The sequence below is a fragment of the Plasmodium fragile genome, assembly GCF_000956335.1.
Source record: "Plasmodium fragile strain nilgiri unplaced genomic scaffold supercont1.1, whole genome shotgun sequence".
Lineage (NCBI taxonomy): Eukaryota > Apicomplexa > Aconoidasida > Haemosporida > Plasmodiidae > Plasmodium > Plasmodium fragile.
The window spans coordinates 121,016-137,824 of NW_012192581.1; the positions used below are offsets into that span (position 1 = coordinate 121,016).

The 16,809-nt window shown below is 42.4% G+C and overlaps 5 protein-coding genes across 5 annotated transcripts; 4 read left to right on the plus strand and 1 right to left on the minus strand.

The window, feature by feature from the left end:
- Positions 1 to 482: 482 nt before the first annotated feature.
- Positions 483 to 2,167, plus strand: AK88_00029 (uncharacterized protein; the record flags this gene model as incomplete). Its single annotated transcript, XM_012477680.1, has 2 exons — positions 483 to 1,904; positions 2,090 to 2,167. The coding sequence occupies 2 exons, from the start codon at positions 483 to 485 to the stop codon at positions 2,165 to 2,167; spliced, it is 1,500 nt and encodes a 499-aa protein (XP_012333103.1).
- Positions 2,168 to 2,654: 487 nt separating this feature from the next.
- AK88_00030 (uncharacterized protein) lies at positions 2,655 to 4,367 on the minus strand (the record flags this gene model as incomplete). The annotated part of the gene is made up of 1 exon (XM_012477681.1): positions 2,655 to 4,367. One exon carries the CDS (start codon positions 4,365 to 4,367, stop codon positions 2,655 to 2,657), a length of 1,713 nt encoding a protein of 570 aa, XP_012333104.1.
- A 1,277-nt stretch (positions 4,368 to 5,644) lies between these two features.
- AK88_00031 (uncharacterized protein) lies at positions 5,645 to 7,495 on the plus strand (the record flags this gene model as incomplete). The annotated part of the gene is made up of 2 exons (XM_012477682.1): positions 5,645 to 7,018; positions 7,403 to 7,495. The coding sequence occupies 2 exons, from the start codon at positions 5,645 to 5,647 to the stop codon at positions 7,493 to 7,495; spliced, it is 1,467 nt and encodes a 488-aa protein (XP_012333105.1).
- A 1,337-nt stretch (positions 7,496 to 8,832) lies between these two features.
- AK88_00032 (uncharacterized protein) lies at positions 8,833 to 11,197 on the plus strand (the record flags this gene model as incomplete). Its single annotated transcript, XM_012477683.1, has 4 exons — positions 8,833 to 9,678; positions 9,878 to 10,580; positions 10,702 to 11,004; positions 11,115 to 11,197. The coding sequence occupies 4 exons, from the start codon at positions 8,833 to 8,835 to the stop codon at positions 11,195 to 11,197; spliced, it is 1,935 nt and encodes a 644-aa protein (XP_012333106.1).
- A 1,762-nt stretch (positions 11,198 to 12,959) lies between these two features.
- Positions 12,960 to 14,429, plus strand: AK88_00033 (spermidine synthase; the record flags this gene model as incomplete). The annotated part of the gene is made up of 4 exons (XM_012477684.1): positions 12,960 to 13,175; positions 13,415 to 13,885; positions 14,023 to 14,143; positions 14,272 to 14,429. The coding sequence occupies 4 exons, from the start codon at positions 12,960 to 12,962 to the stop codon at positions 14,427 to 14,429; spliced, it is 966 nt and encodes a 321-aa protein (XP_012333107.1).
- Positions 14,430 to 16,809: the final 2,380 nt, after the last annotated feature.

The following is a 16,809-nucleotide window of genomic DNA, read 5'->3' on the forward strand; positions in this document are numbered from 1 at the left end:
GAGCAATACCAGTTACGCCAACGGCGAGCAAAAGGAGTACAGAAGCAGGGGTGGGTAACTTTTCCCTCCAATTGTGCAGCCACAGCAGCCTTCACGGGAAGAGCAGTACCCCTGGACGCGAGCGCCAGGACGTGAAATGTAGGAGAACAACACCTGGGAAAGAGAAACGGGAAATGGTCCACTCGGGGAAGGGCAGATTTGTTATCCATTCATTAAGAAGCTAAAAAAAAAAAAAAAACAAGCAAATTCAAGTCCAAATATATATATAGCTACCCATACATGCAGGTGCCTCTCTTTAGAATGCAATTTCTACATGGCCCAGTTTGTGTACGTCGTGCCAAGTGAGGGACAGAGGGGAACAGCTTACACAAGGAGGACAAAAAAAAAAAAAGGGGGACAGGCATAAGTAGGGGGTGTAAGAGACAAGCCGATTGGAAGAAACTCATAAAGAAAGAAGATCAACCAGACCCGCTGCATCCACCATGGACAGCGACTTCATCGACGAGGAATTCGTGTACGGAAAAGAGATAGAAAAAATAAAAAAAAAAAAAGAAGAAATATTAGACTGTCTCAAAAGTGTGGTAGACCCGGACTTAAAAAAAAATATTGTGGAATTAAATTTTGTGCGCAACTTAAAAATTAAAGAAACGGACAGTGGGAAGTATATCATTGACTTTGACTTGAACCTGACGACCCCTGCTTGTCCTGTGAAGGATGAACTGTTGGCCGAATGCCAGAACAAATTGGCTAACTACGAATGGATTCAGGAGACAAACATTAACACCACGTTTCTAAGCTTCAATGAACATGATGAAGAAGACAGAAGGAATAAAAAAAAAAATAAAAAAATTGAAAATGTGATAGTTGTGTACAGTTGCAAAGGTGGAGTTGGCAAGTCCTTCTTTTCAGTGAATTTTGCCTTTTACTTAAAAAAAAAAGGGGCAACTGTGGGGCTACTAGATGCGGACATTAATGGGCCCAGCCTTCCGACCTTGCTCCCCATTGGACATACCTATGCCAGGTTTAACAGTGTCCCGCGAAGGAACAGTAAAATATTTTACGACAGGGACACGGGGAAGAGGGAAAGTGGTGTGGGTGATGCGGCGGGAGAAAACGCAGGGGGGCAGGTTGACGAGCTCAGCGACTACGACACAGACCAACTCGCTGTGCAACAAAATGACCGCCTTCTGGAGGATCCCCTTATCGAGCCAATTCTCTACGGCGGTGTGAAGCTCATGTCTTACGCATATATAAAGAAGCAGAAGAACTTAGGGTTCTCGTCTTTTAGGGGACCCATCCTAAACGAGTTGATAAAGGAATTCATAAACCAAGTAGACTGGGGAGTGCTGGACTATTTAATAATTGACCTACCCCCTGGAACAAACGACATACATTTAAATCTGTTCGAGTCGGAGTATGTGGATGGGGTCCTCATGATAACGACTCCAAACGATCTCTCCATTAATGACGTAAAGAAAGGTATAAATATGTGTAACCATTTTAACGTGCCAATTGTAGGTCTGGTAATAAACATGAGCTCCTTCATATGTGATGGCTGTGAAAAGAAGCACCTGCTTTTTAACAACTGCGATTTGAATGAACTGAAAGAAGAATTTAATAACGTGTACGAGGTGCCTTTTCATTCTTTGCTCAGCAAAAATGTTTATAATGATGAGCAGACAGGAGAAAGGAAATTCCCCTTTATTATTTCATTTGAAAATCACCACCTGGTTCAGCTGTTGGAGAATGTGTTTCAAAGTTTAACTCGAGAAATAGCGATGATAAAATTTCAGCACAAATTAAATTTGCCGTCCATTCAGATTTATAAAAAAAATTTTCTACAATTATCTTTCGACTCGATTGACCACAAATTTGTTTTTTCGGATGACGTGTTGGTTTGCCACGTGAGGGATGTTCGTAGTAAATGTCCTTGTGATGTTTGCAGGGTGTGGGAAAAAAAAAAAAAAAAAAAAAAAAAATACTGGATGGTAACTTATATGTTAAGGAAATTGTTAAGCTGGGCATTTACAACGTTAAGATTGTTTGGTCTGATATGCACGTCTCGGTTTATTCATACTCCCACTTGAAGCACATTTTTCTGAGCTTGCGTTTGCCTGGCGACAACGCCTTGTGCAGGGCGGGTGGCAGCGCCTCCTTCGAGTGGTAAGCACACACACAAACATGCGTACACACATGCGTAGAGAGGTGGAGAAAGGGGTGACCACAACCCTTGACAACGCCAACACGTGCATCCCTTCTCACCATCACAAATAATTTGCTTGGCCATTTTATATCACCTTTTGCTTTTACTTTTTTTTTTTTTTAAAAACTCATTTGTTTGTATACTTTTTAAGCGTGGAACTATCCGCCCCACCCCCCCCCCCCCCCCCCCCCCCCCCCATATGCACATCACGCCGGACTGGCGAGGCTGACAAATGGGGATAAACTGCACTGTTAAAAAAGAGTTACACGAAAGGGGGGGGAAAAAAAAAGAATCAGGTACACACAAAAAATGGAAAGGTCGAGGGAAAATCATAAATATTGAAGGTGGAAGGAAGAAGCAGTGCGCATGCATCCAGTGCTGCTTACCTCGAGTTGGTTTACGAAATTTTTTTGTTGTATCCCCCCACACACATTAGACGCTATATTGTGAATTACCCCCCTTGGGAGGAAGCGTCTTGATTCTGGTTTCCACAATTAGAAGTAGTAGCTACATTGGTACTGTAGTTGGCCTGCGCCTGAATTATGTGCTCAATACATTTGGTAATATCCTGCACATGCATCATTTCTTTAACATTTAAAAAGTCGTTATATAATTTCTTTGTCCACGTGACAGGATCAAAGTACACCCAAGAACGGCAAGTGGTTAAGTTACCCTGATTGAGGAGCAAGTCCCGTGGGAAAAACCATTTTTTATAATTCAGGTGATACATCCACTTTCTCAGGTACAGCTCAGAGGCAGCATAAGCCTGCAGTACGTCCTTAGGTAAGTTGTAGAAAATGTAAAACAGCGTTTCTGTTTGGAGTTTTAGAAGGAGGGAAAGACGAATTTGAAAACGGGTGTTTAAATAACTGCTGGGCTTCACAAAATAATCTTCATTATATGTTGGGTCATCACTTATAGGGGAAGTAAATGAGGCGAATAAAAAGTCAGGCGAATTTAAATTCAACCCTAGGGTTGTAAGATCGGTTCCTAAGGCCAGCATATTCAATTGGGGGTCCGTCATCTTTATCACCTTTAGTATACCCATGAGTCCGTACTTCATTCTGTTGTACTTCTTAGCTCTCTCTGAAGTTTCGTATAGGAGTTCATCCAGCGGGATATTTTCTTCATTTGCGAGATGTATGTTTGCGTCTTCCCCCCCAGGTGCAGTACTACATCTGTAAACATTTGATTTCTGTTCGTTGGACGGGTCCATACTTCTGTTACCTATTATCCTGGTTGCCTGGCTCATCTTCGTCCGATATTCAATTGGTTGTCCCTCCTCCGCATGGTCGTTATTGCCCCTTTCGTACATGTAATCCCCCCTGCTTGGGCTGGATCCAGAGGTGGGGTCTGCACTAGCCGTGGCACAGTTAGTGCCCTGCGAACATAATTTTGCTTCTTCAGGATGGTCTACCCCGGGAGGGGGATCACCCACGTTATTCCCTTTTGTTAAATTTGCCTTAACAGATGCTTCACACCTTTGCACACATTTTTTGCCCTTTACACCTATACCATTATCAACATTTATTTGTATCGTGTTTGGTTCCTCTTCATTTTTTTGGCCCTCCTCAGGAACGCTTCTCTTCACTTCTGTGTGTCGCTTGTGAGAGGAGTCTCCTCCCCCCTGTGTGATACTACCGTCTGTACCTTGGCGAACGCATTTCATTTGTGTCTCTTCCCAACCTCGGTTTTCATTCCTCTTCTCAACATCATCACAGTGTGGAGTCCCATTTGAACACTTAACCTTGGTTCCCATTTCATCCCTCCCAGTAGCATAACAGCTTTCATTTTTGTCTTTAAAATGATCTCCCCCCTTTTCGCTCATTTTATTTTCCTTCGGGTTAGCCGAAAGGAGGTTACCATTTTGTGCTTCATCCAAAACGTCACTGAAGGGGTTCTTCTGATCTGCTTCTCCCTCGTTGTATATTTTTTCCCCACCTCTTTGGAGTTCACTTGGGGAAGCAGTAATGAGCATCCGTGTAGGATCTTCCCCTTCGCTAGGTGCATTATTATCATCCATCACATCTGACCCTTGGTCATTCGTTTCGCTGTTTACCATTTCATTATCTTCCCCTTTGCTACTTCCTCCTGCATTTTTTTTTTTTTTTTTTTTGGCCAACTTAATGGGATTCTTCCCTTTCTCTTTATTTCCTCTCCCCATGCTTCGCATCAGTTGGGTTAGAGCGGTGGTGTGTGTAAGGCTGTTATATTTTGGGGGGTGGTTCAGTGATAAGACCGGTGCCACTCAGGTCTGCGTGAACGGTGCGTGCGCTCCTTTATCTTTGTCTTGCCCTACTAGGGTTCCAATCGTACAGAGGTGCAAACTGCGCACAATGTAAGACGTAGGAGAAGTCCGTTGTGTGTCCTCTGTCCTTAACTAGGGACGCTGCATTTTCTCCGTTTCTATCTTGTTTCCGGATGGGTGTAAAAATAATATTTTTGGAACCGCTTCGAAATGCTTCCCTTTGCCTTGCCCTTTTCATTTGCATTTTTTTCCAGCTTGCACGCTGTATGTACATACACAAATGCGCTGCTCACGCGCAAGCGTAAGGTTAAGGGGGGAATAAACAGGACGTGGGGGAGAATTCACCTATTTGTGCCACGACCCTACTGTTTTTTTCTTTGTTCGTTTGTTTGATTATTTTTTTCACACCCACGTGTCAATCCGCAGTTGGAAATAACGTCCGCACAACAGGTGTACGCGACATTAGGGGGAGACATACCGGTGTTGCAAGCTATCCTTTAAGGACAGGGAAAAAAAAAAAAAAAAAAAAAAATTCGAGTTGCTTTCCCACGTAGGGGCACCTTTTTTCCAACATGTCCCAAAATAGCTACTCACAAAACTGTGTCCGCGTGAAGTTGTTTTTTTTTTCCCCCCTCAAGTGTGACAATATTTGTGCGTGCCTTTCTGCATTATTTCACAAAAAAAAAAAAAAAAAAAAACGCAACGTTGGTGCGGCGATAACATCACGTTAACACCGCGATAACACACCCCGTTGGCACACACCGGATGGTGTCCTTCCGCAAAAAAGGCACTTACTCTGCACCGTACTTTAGCCAAAACATATGCCCAGCTAAGCACAACACGGATGAATACCATATAAAATGGAACTTTTCACACAAAGTTGAAACGTGGAAAATATTGAAATTTCTTTTTCTCATTTGCTCTTTAATTTTGGTGCATTTTTTTTAAAGCCCTATTTGTGTACTCACGTTTGAGGCATTTCGAGAGTTTTTTCTTTTTTTTTTTTTTTTTTTTTTTCCCCTTTTTTCGGTTTGTGGTTCCTTCCCCCATGTGATACTTCGCATATTGACACGTTGATTGGCAGACCGTTCGTAAGAAGGTGTAAGGGAACGGCTGAATGAGCAGGGAAGCTGCTGAGCGGGTGAAGCTCTCCCTCTCCTTCGAGGATAATCCACCAAACGATCAACGCAGAAATGGAGCTGAAGAAGGCGTTCCTGTGCTGGGTGTTACTGGCCGTCAAACAGGCAGTTGCGCCGTCAGTGTACTTCTCCGGTGTGGACATAAAAAATATGAAAGGCAAGTACAAAGAGATAGAAGAGGGGCATGCCAAACAAAATGTGAATGATATATTTTTTCATGAATTAATAAAATCAAATTATCAACTCAACAGCAATATTATTGCACTGAGCACATCGAGGCATTATTTCAACTACAGACACACAAGCAATTTACTAACCGCATATAAATACTTGAAGCATGTAGGGGATAATATGGACAGAAATATATTGCTTATGGTACCATTTGACCAAGCTTGCAATTGTAGGAACATGGTAGAAGGCACCATTTTTAACGAGTACGAGAAGCCTTCAAATGAAGATTTAAAAAAAAAAAAAATGAAAGAAAATTTGTACAGCCATTTAAATATAGATTATAAAAATGACAACATACGAGATGAACAAATAAGGAGAGTAATTAGACATCGATATGATGCCTTAACTCCAGCTAAATATAGGTTATACACAAATGGGAACAGAGAAAAAAATCTTTTTATATACATGACTGGGCACGGAGGAGTGTCATTTTTTAAAATTCAAGATTTCAACATTGTCAGCTCTGCTGAATTTAGCCTGTACATACAAGAGTTGCTTATAAAAAATATATACAAGTACATTTTTGTAATTATTGACACGTGCCAAGGGTACAGTTTTTACGAGCAAGTGCTACATTTTTTAAACAACAACAAAATAAATAACGTCTTTTTAATGTCCTCCTCGGATAAGAACGAAAATAGCTACAGCTTATACTCGAGCAAATATTTAAGCGTCTCAACAGTGGATCGATTTACTTTTTATTTTTTTTCCTACCTGGAAAATATGAACAGAATATACACAAACGAGCCGCATAAAAATGCCAAGGCATTTTCCTTATATAGCATCTTGAATTATTTAAAAACACAGCATTTGATATCAACTCCAACCATAAACAATTCGAAATGTAGCGTCTCTATGTTTATGCATAGTAAAAATATTCTTTTTTATGACTCCTCCGGTTTTTATGTAAGTAAGGACGCAGAGGAGGGTGCGTTGGATGGGCTGGGCAAGAGCAGTTATAGCGCCAGCCAAAAGACAGACAAAACTGCAATTGGAAATACATGTTTGGGAGACTTGAGGGCATGTGGGCATATGAAAAATGAACTATATACTCACATGGGGAACCTCTACACGAGGAGCAGCTTCTACAACAATGTCGATGTTTACTTCAAGGAGGAGTCCTACTTCACGGACTACTACTTTACCGCCGAGCGTTTTGCTGGGGGGTACTTGCTCCCCGCTTTCCTTTTTTTAGTGGTAATCGCGTTATGCCTGCTTTTTTTTCTGTTCACGTAGATTGCTCTTTTCGCGCTTTTGGACTGATGAAAGTTTGGGGGGGGGATTATGCCTTTTTTTTTTATTTTTTTGCTGACCGTTCAGGCATTTTTTTTTTTTTTTTTTTTTTTTTTTTTTCGTACCATCCGTTTTGTTGTTCTTTTCTGAACGTTCAGGCAGTTTTAGACTTTTTTTGCTTTTTTTTTTTTTGTGTGTGCGCTGTTACTTTTATTTCCCGCACCTTGACAGCTGGGAGAAAAGAAAACTTTTGGCTCTTTGGCAAAAAAAAAAAAAAAAAAAATGATTATATGTTTATCGTTCAAAGAAAGCATTTCATTAGGGTAATTTTCCAAATGTTCTCCTAAGGATAAGAAAAATGATGATTCACATTTAGGTAAAGCGTCCCTTTTTAGCAACCCCGAATTGTTACACGGTGTTGGTGGCGGCGAGTGGTATTAAGACGGTTCCAAATTTTCCAGGCGCCTATTAGTAGCTATGCGCAGCGATGCAGGTTGGGGCACCCCCAAGGGTGGGCCAATGCGCGGGCGGCGACGCGCATACACACACCCGGCCGAATTAATTTCCACACCTGTCCAACTTTAACAAATCTGAAGGGGAAAGACAGACACGAAAGTATTCCCGTATATGTATTCGTGTATAAACATGTGTGCATACCGTGCTAGTGCGGGCATACAAAAAATACAGTTGCGCGAGATGAAAATTGTAAAGTAGAAGAAGCTGTGCACCAGGTGGAACTACAAAAGATCGATGATATATCACACTTTATTTTTTTTTTTTTTTTCCAAACACATGTATGCTTTGCTTCCCCGTAGGGAGTTACTCCCACGTGAAAAAAAAAAAAATTAGCTACAGCAGCATGCGTACGTATATGCGTACATATATGCGCACGTGTGTTCTTTTTTCCCCTTTTTGCGTAAAGCGTGAGGGGCACAACACGTATTCTTCGCCTTTTGGTGGATTATTCGACAAAGACACACTCCGCTGCCGCAGACTAGCGAGATAAATTCGTAATCACATTTGTACTTTTGCAGATCGGGTTTCAACTTTTGCGTTGCGCTACTCATGTTGAGTACTGCACATTGTCTGTATGTACGTGTGTATGTCTGCATGTAATTTTTTTTTTTTTTTTTTTTTTTTTTTTTTTTTCTTCCCATGCTGCATAACTAAGAGTCGTCAACTTTTTTAAACAAAGACAAAGGACGACATTGTGGTGATGTTCCCGCTGCTACGAGTGTTCGGGTTGCGAGATAGATGAGTTGGCATTTTCCTACACGAGTACGCTGTTCAGATTTATGCCATTTCATCCTCGTTCGCTTCGCTCTGTTACAATACGGAGCGTTGAACGTGGTCAGCTCCTTGAAACCTTTGTGGCAGCCTTCCCTTATTAACGCATGCCCTTTTCTCCAATTTGTTTTTGCTGTCGTTTTGCTATTGCATGCTTGTGCGTTGCACGCCCATTTCTCTCTGTACGTTTTTTGTGCGAGGCGGGGATTGGCCCAGAGGGTAAGCATTTGTTCGGGTTAACCTTTTCGCATCCTTCTTTTTGAATAATTCTTTCTTCCCTTGGAAAGTTTTTGCACGACCCTATACGTGTACGTCTTACTTGGCGTTTAACTTTTTTTTTTCCCCCCCGCCATCGCTTCCTCTTGTTTGTGGCAAGTTCGACTTAACGCCCGTTAGCCGACAGGGGCCCTAGCACCCCCCCCAACAGAATACAAAAAAAAAAAAAAAAAAAAGGAGTTGCATTACAGCAAAAGACAAGTGCAACTGAAACAATGGATGTGAAGCACGTGGAGGGTTGCGAGTACCACGCCAGGGAAAGCGATCGAGAATGTATAGACGAAGTGAAAAAAGTGATGGACAAACTTATATATGAAAGGAAGAAAAATTTTCAAGGACAAGATAATTATTGTCGCAATTCATCCATGAGTATATGTCCTAATGTGTATTGTAACATTTACACAGATCTTCACAATTGGTTTGGATTTAAAAACTGCAAAAAAATTGACACTGAGTCTTTAAATACCTGCTTTACGGATATAGCAAATGGGGGGGTGGGTTATTATGAAAAGCTGATCGTACTGGGAGGAAGAATATTGGAGCTATACAGCGAGTTACATTTTTTTAACAGATACAACTATGAAAAGGATGAGGAGATTGTGCAAGATTTACGTAACATCAAGTTAGTAAAAGACGTTGTCTTCCAATACCTATATGTACAGAAGAGAAAAAATCGAGTCAATTACAAAAATAGCTTATACTTATTTGGCTACTCTTATCTGTACACACCTCTCTTTTTCAGAAACAAAAATTCAATAATAAAGTATGTTAAGGCATGCATAGCGTATGCTGTAAAATTTAGTGGTGCAAATATATTCTCTTGGATGCCTTCCCTGATAGAACATATATATCACTCGCAGAAGGTGAAGGCATCAGATGTGGAACAGGAGAACGAATTGATACAAGACCTGCAGGAGTTTTTTGGTTACCAGTTCGACTATGTCTTGCCTCGAATAGCGGAGTGCTTCAGTCAGCATAATTTATACATCACCAGTTCTCACCTCACGGGGCTACAGATCGTGCGCATTTTCGCCAACGAGTACTTTTCCCTCTTGGCCGACGTAAGATGGCGTATTTGAGCGGCGGAGCGGTTAAGCGGCAGCGTGTCAAATGGGCAACTTGGAGAGATGACACTCTGCACTATGTTGCTCCGCGCTATGCTGCTGTGTGATATGCTGCTCCGCGCCACGTCGTGTCTCTCTTCATTACACCGCTTTACATACCTCTTGGCACACCGCTTTTTGTGTTTCCTCCGCGCAGGACGTGAACATCGAGGGGAAGGACAAAACCACGTGGGTGCGCGAAGAAACGGAAGCCTTCCTGAACTCCCACTGCATTGAAATATTTAGCGGCTGCATGCTATCTCTGCACAAGTACCTAGGCGAAAAGGGGGTGAAGGTGGGTAAAATAAAAAGCATATTTGAAATGCTCTTGTCCTCCTGCTGGGTACTTGGAAGTGAGAAGAGAAACAAAATATGGGCATGTGCCCTTGTGCAGAGGTTAAGGCAAGTGCAACTTCTGACCCAAATTACCACCATAGAAAAGTGGTCCTACAGTATTAAAAAGTATAACGACTTAAATATTCAGAAATTTGTGAAAGACATATACAATTTTAATAACATCAATGGGAGTGTCTTATCTCCTTTCCAATTGCAAAACGTGAATATTTATCTTCCCCCCAAGGCGGGTCCCCTGAAGGAAATACCCTACTACACTACACTCGCCGACAGGTACAAGGACCGCTTCCCGGGACGAGAGAGTACTGGAGGCAGCAACAGCAGAAGCAACCGCATCGCCAGCAACGTCAACAATGGAAGCAGCAACAGAGGCTGCCAATTATATGAAGTCATAAATAACATCACCAGCACCATATATAAGCGCTTCAGGCCCAGGCGGCCCAGGAGCAGGGGATCCTCCGACGTTGCGCGCTTGGTCTACACGAACACGGATCACTGCCCTCCAGGTATGACTGCAGTGAAGAAGCGCGAAGACGCGGTTGCAAAGGAGTGAATGCACGTCGCGTGAACATGCCCCACGCACCCATTCACAATATGCACACACCACCTCGCTGACACCTTTTACAGACATGAGTTACCACGACCTGAAGGCCAGCCTTACATCGGATGAGTCCACCAAGTACGACGCTGCCCAGGACCTGGACCTCGAGGATGAAGAGGATTATACGTATGGGGTAGAGGAGGAGCCAATCATGGGGTACCCCGCGGGTGAAGGAACCCAAGCAAAGGGACAGAACAAGGGAAAGAACGGAATCCCTGTTAAGATAAAATACATTAAGGACGCAACGGACGATCGGAACTCCAAGTACGTCATAGAAATTCCCAAGCGAGACTTGGCCAACGGGGGTGGGAAGAACCACGTGAAGGCAGGTAAGGCGTTTGCATAGTGCGGGTAGACCCCGCCAGATCGCTAGGCCGTTATATGGTTAAGCGGTGCACATGAAACCACACCGCGCACCCTTTTTTCCCCCCCTTTTCAGTTCTCTGGGGAAATGGCCAAAAGGGCCTGGAAATCAAACTCCCCTCCGACAGTGACATGATGCCGCATGTGCGAATTAGATGAGACGGGGTAGTTTTGTAAGATGCCTCCACAAGAGAAGGATGGACAGATGTGCCATTATGTGTATGTGTATATGTGCTCCCATGTAGTGAAATAGGGCATGCGCGCTTTTTTTTTTTTTTTTTTTTTTTTTTTTCCTATGACATTTCTTTGTATGTGTACCGCTGTGTTTGTCCCTGTGGGAACGCAGCGGGGGGAGGGCGACACGTTCCAATTGATGGTTACGCAGCATGATGTTCCATTTTTTTTTCCCCTTTTCACAAACGCGAATAATTGGGTCGCTGCAGGAGGAGGATATTCCTGTGCCCTTCTGACAGGCGTGTTGCAAACGGGAAGGGAACAGCGAAGCGGAGGGGGGAAATAAATAAAAAAAAAAAAAAAAAAAAAAAAAAAGAGGATAAACAATATGAAGTAATTGGGGCAGAACAAAATGTAATACAACCAGAACAACTAAGCGGTGTTTCCTGTATATGCTTGTGTTTCTCGCCAATGTGATATCCTCTGTGGGGAGAGAACTGCAAAAAAAAGTCCCCTTCGGCCTTTTTCCCACTTCTGGGTCCCCCAATTAGCGAAACGAATATCACGGCGAGACGCCGCAGGGGCGACTCATCCATCCCTCACGCCTGCGTCCTTTTCTGTGTCATTTAAAAGGATAAAATGTGAACAAAAATAATGACGAACAAATCGTAGGTGGTATTAAAAAATACAATAAAGTAAAATAAGCAAATTAAATTTGCAAAATCTCATAAGGAGTAGTAAAACAGAAAAAAAAAAAAAAAAAATATATTTTAACATTAACGAAAAAAGGGGCGGCGCACGTACAGGTGCGTGAAAAAACGAAGCATGTACACCGTACTCGCTAGCCCCGCAACAAAAGAACAGTAGAATGCGTAAGGATTAAGGGTTATGAGGCACGCGTACTAGGGGTGCTGCATAGGCGGCGAGGCTGTATATCGTGCCCGTATATTTGCGCAATACACATAAAAAATAGGGGCGCTTGAAGCTACCCGCTGCGTTGGCTACTCCGCTACCATAAAAGCCAGCACAAAGGTACAAGCGTTTAATACACGTACAGGAATATTTTTTTATTCTTCACCTTTTTTATTGGCCCGCAAAAAACAGGCAAAAACGAAACAAAAACAAAAAAAAAAAAAAAAACTGTTCAGTTATGATGTTTTATGTAACGTGCTTGTTTGTTTTTATTACTCCTATGTGATTTTTTTTTCAGTGCGTACGTTACTCATTCATCCATGTTTATATTATATATAGCAGAGGCAGTGGCCCCTCATGACATTGCCGTGGTGAAAGCAAAAAGGAGAAAGAGCAAATTTTTTATATACTCTCTTTACCAATTTTAAATGTACTGGTGTTTGAACGGCCTTGAAATGTACCCCCATTGCATGGCTGTGAAGTGGAGTGTATTGTTTTATATACGCATAAATAATAATACACGTCGCCTCGTTAAGGAACGGGAAGAGGAGAGTAAAATTTAGGTTTGCGAGTGAAGCACGCCACACCAAGTGTTGCTCTTCAATAGAAGCGCTGTGGTTTTTATACACAGCCAGCCGCGAGTGGTTAGTAGCTACTTGAAAAGGAAAGGAGCACACGCAGAAGCATAAACACAGAACACACTGACGGTACACAAACGGTACAAAAAGGATAACATACCGCGTTGTATATATATATATATATATATATATATATATATACATACACAGCGCCACACCCGTAACGCCGCCCTCGAGTAAAAGGAAAAAACTGCACAATGGATAAGCTCATGGACAGCAGCAAAGCGAAGCTGACGATGGTGTTGGTGGGGGGTCTGTGCTCCCTGGCGTTGTATCACATAAAGAAGAAGATGAAGTGGTCTTATTGTTTATTTACAAAAAGCTGGTTTAGCGAGTTCTCGCTCATGTGGCCTGGCCAGGCCTTCAGTCTGGAGATAAAGAAAATCGTCCACCAGGCCAAGTCGAAGTATCAAGTAGGTCCTTGTGCGCGGCGCGGTCCCCTCTGCTGTCGCACATGCGTTTTTGGCGTCATTTTTGCCCATTTTTGCGTGCCATTTTTTGCCCATTTTTGCGTGCCATTTTTTGCCCATTTTTGCGTGCCATTTTTTTGCCCCATTTATGCGTGCCATTTTTTTGCCCCATTTATGCGTGCCATTTTTTTGCCCCATTTATGCGTGCCATTTTTTTGCCCCCTTTTTTGTGCCCCCCGCAGAGCATCCTGGTGTTCGAGAGTAGCACGTTCGGCAACGTGCTGGTGCTGGACGGAGTCATACAGCTAACAGAGAAGGACGAGTTCGCCTACCACGAAATGATGACGCACGTCCCCATGACCGTTGCCAAGGAGCCAAAGAATGTCCTCGTGGTCGGAGGAGGAGACGGAGGAGTGATAAGAGAATTGTGTAAATATAAGTCCATAGAAAATATCGACATATGCGAAATTGACGAAATGGTTATAGAGGTGTCGAAAACGTTTTTTAAAAACATCAGTTGTGGATTTGAGGACAAGAGGGTTAATGTGTTTATTGAAGACGCGAGTAAATTTTTAGAAAATGTGACCAACACGTATGACGTTATTATTGTGGACAGTTCGGACCCCATCGGCCCAGCCGAGTCTTTGTTTAACCAAAACTTTTACGAAAAGGTCTACAATGCGCTCAAGCCTAATGGATACTGCGTCTCGCAGGTGAGGCAAAGTTGTGCGCAGTTGTGCGAATTTGCCGCGTGTGCGTGCGGCGCGGCGCGGCGATTCTTTTCCATTGCTGCTCTTATATAATATCATTTATCATTTATTGCGTGCCCTCCCCCCCTCGAACACCGCAGTGCGAGTCCATTTGGATCCACGTAGGAACGATAAAGAGCATGATGGGATATGCAAAAAAGTTGTTCAAAAAGGTCGAGTATGCTAACATCAGCATCCCGACGTACCCCTGTGGCTGTATAGGTACGTTCAGCGCGCAGAGCAGCCAACCGCGTGGCAGTTGAGTGGTTATATGTGTGCTGTATTATTTTTGCCTCGCCACATTTTCCCCCATTACCGCTTCATCCCATTTTCATCGCTTCCCCCCATAGGCATCCTGTGCTGCTCCAAAACGGACACCGGCTTGTCCAAGCCGAATAAGCGTTTAGAGTCGAAGGAGTTTGCAGACCTCAAGTACTACAGTTACGAGAACCACTCAGCCGCCTTCAAATTGCCTTCCTTTGTTTTGAAGGATATCGAATCTGCCTAGCGCACCGCCTTTGTTTTATTGGGGGCATCCCCAACGCGTAGGTCTTGTATAATATGCGTGTCAAGGGACGCCCATACACACGCACACCCTTGACGTCATTTTTAAAATATACGCAAAATAGACCAGAATATTTTTTTTTGGAAAAAATAAAAATAAAAATTATGTTTTTAATTTTTTTTTTTTTTCCCATCATCGAGTACTTTCATTTTGTACATGCCGATGTTGCTTTTTTTTTTTTTTTTTTTTTTTTTTTCCCTCCTTAACTTGGTTTCATTTGTGTTTTTAGCGGCAGTTGCGTACTATTTGTTGTCACTGTTTTTTCACATACCTCGTTTGCATGCGTGGGTCATAAAAAAAAAAAAAAAGGACATCTTGGCGCAGCTGCTCCTTTTCACACTATGCATGAAAATCAGCGTTGCATCATTCACAATAGGGTATGCACGCACGTATGTAGGTACGTTCGTGTGTACGTTATAAGCATGTGCTTATGAGTGTGTATGCACGGTGTTAGAAAATGGAAAAAAAAGGCGTCCCACTTTTCTGGTCCACCCATATGTTTCCTTCCTTCCAAACTTTCAAAATGCTATTTATAAAACAAACCCAACTTTTATTTAATTTTAAGTGAAAAACAGTTTTTAAAAAATTGCAAACTTGGCATTTTTTTTTTTTTTTTTTTTTTTTTAACAGCATACAGGGGGGACAAGCTGCCTCTTTGAAGCAGTGGTTAATTTACGCGCATCAGTTGGTTGGCCGTGATGTACACAGAATTTTTTTTTTTCTCTCTTTCTTTCCAATGTGCCTATCGCGTATTGGCATTGCGTGTATGCGAACATATACACGTTGCATTTGCCCATGTGGAGCTCGCGCGGACGGAAAATGTGCAAAGTGAACGAAATGAACAAACCCAGCAAAGTGCCAAACTGTGACGTGCGAGGGGGAAAAACAAAAAAGAAAAAAGAAAAAAAAGCGTGATTTTTTTTTCCAACTTGTACTCAAAAACATTTGACCGCTTTGTGGATGCGCCGGAGATTCCTCATACTGTGACACGACGACCATAATAGTTATGTACGCATGCGTACTCCACACATGGGGGTTACACGTGTACGTCTGTTATACAATATGCGTACGCGCATATATGTGCAGGCCGAGTGATCGCGCCCCCTTGCCGGGGACCCCCCGCCCGTCCCTTTTCTTAGCTCATTGGTGGGTGTAGAGCCTTAGCAAAAAAAAAAAAAAAAAAAAAAAAAAAAAAAAAAAAAGGCGCAAGATCCGGCGTATGCAGCATTGGCGAGGTTTAACATGCGCACATGCATATGAGCAGAAAAGTACACTGCGTATTTACGGGGGGTGGTTTAATACGTACTCCTGTACCCCTTTGCGGCCGGCGGCCTCGAACAGAGAGTCGTTTTTTGTTTTTTTTTTTTTCCACATCGTTAAGAGTGCAGCGCGCAGGGTGTATGCGGTTTGCCACATGAGAGCGAACACGACGTGGCAAAAAAAAAGCCTACTTAGTGGCCCAACATCGCCAACCCTAAATTATATTACATGAATATGAATATAAATATGTGATGGTGCGCACGGAACACGCCCACTTGCCGCCCATGTAAACATGCATGTGAAAACACATACAATATAAAAAAGTATATGTGCATGACAAGAATTTTATGTACGCGTAAAAATAATTGCTTACGTATTTATGCGCACATGTACAATGCGTATGTTAGCACGCGTATGTAACCTTTGTGGTACCCTTCGTATAATATTAAACGGCCCCGGAAGTGCGAGTACACGCAGGGGCTGGCGCTGAGAAATATATATATGCTCAAAACGGAAGAGGCATTTTTTTTTTTGTTGCTGCATTTAACCCCCCGACATCATCCCCATCAGGGGCGCCAGCGGAATGTTATAAAAAAAAAAAAAAAGAAAGAAACAGAAGGGGCCGCGCGACACGCCTACTTTAAACTTATATATAAACGCTCGTTCTTTTCTTCCGTTGTGGTCATTCCGGTCGTTGAAAAAAATATATATGAAAAAAGAGGCGCGGGGCACAAATATAAATATATACAGCACAGTACACCACGCAAACAAGCCCATGCAAACGGCAAATCAACGGTACGCATATTTTGTTTTGTTTTTTTTTGTTGCGTCCGCCCATTTTTATACATATCTGTATAAATACCAAATATGTTGATTAGAGGATAGGTCCTTTTTAAAATCATCGTGGCAAAATTAATTTTTTATTCCTTTTTTTTTTTTTTTTCGGCTACAAAAAAACATTGAAATCTGAATAAAAAAAACGAATTATAAAAACAAAAGAAGAAAGCAAAGCAAAAAAGAAAAGAAATAAAATAGCAAGCGTTCTCAAAATAATTAACAAAAA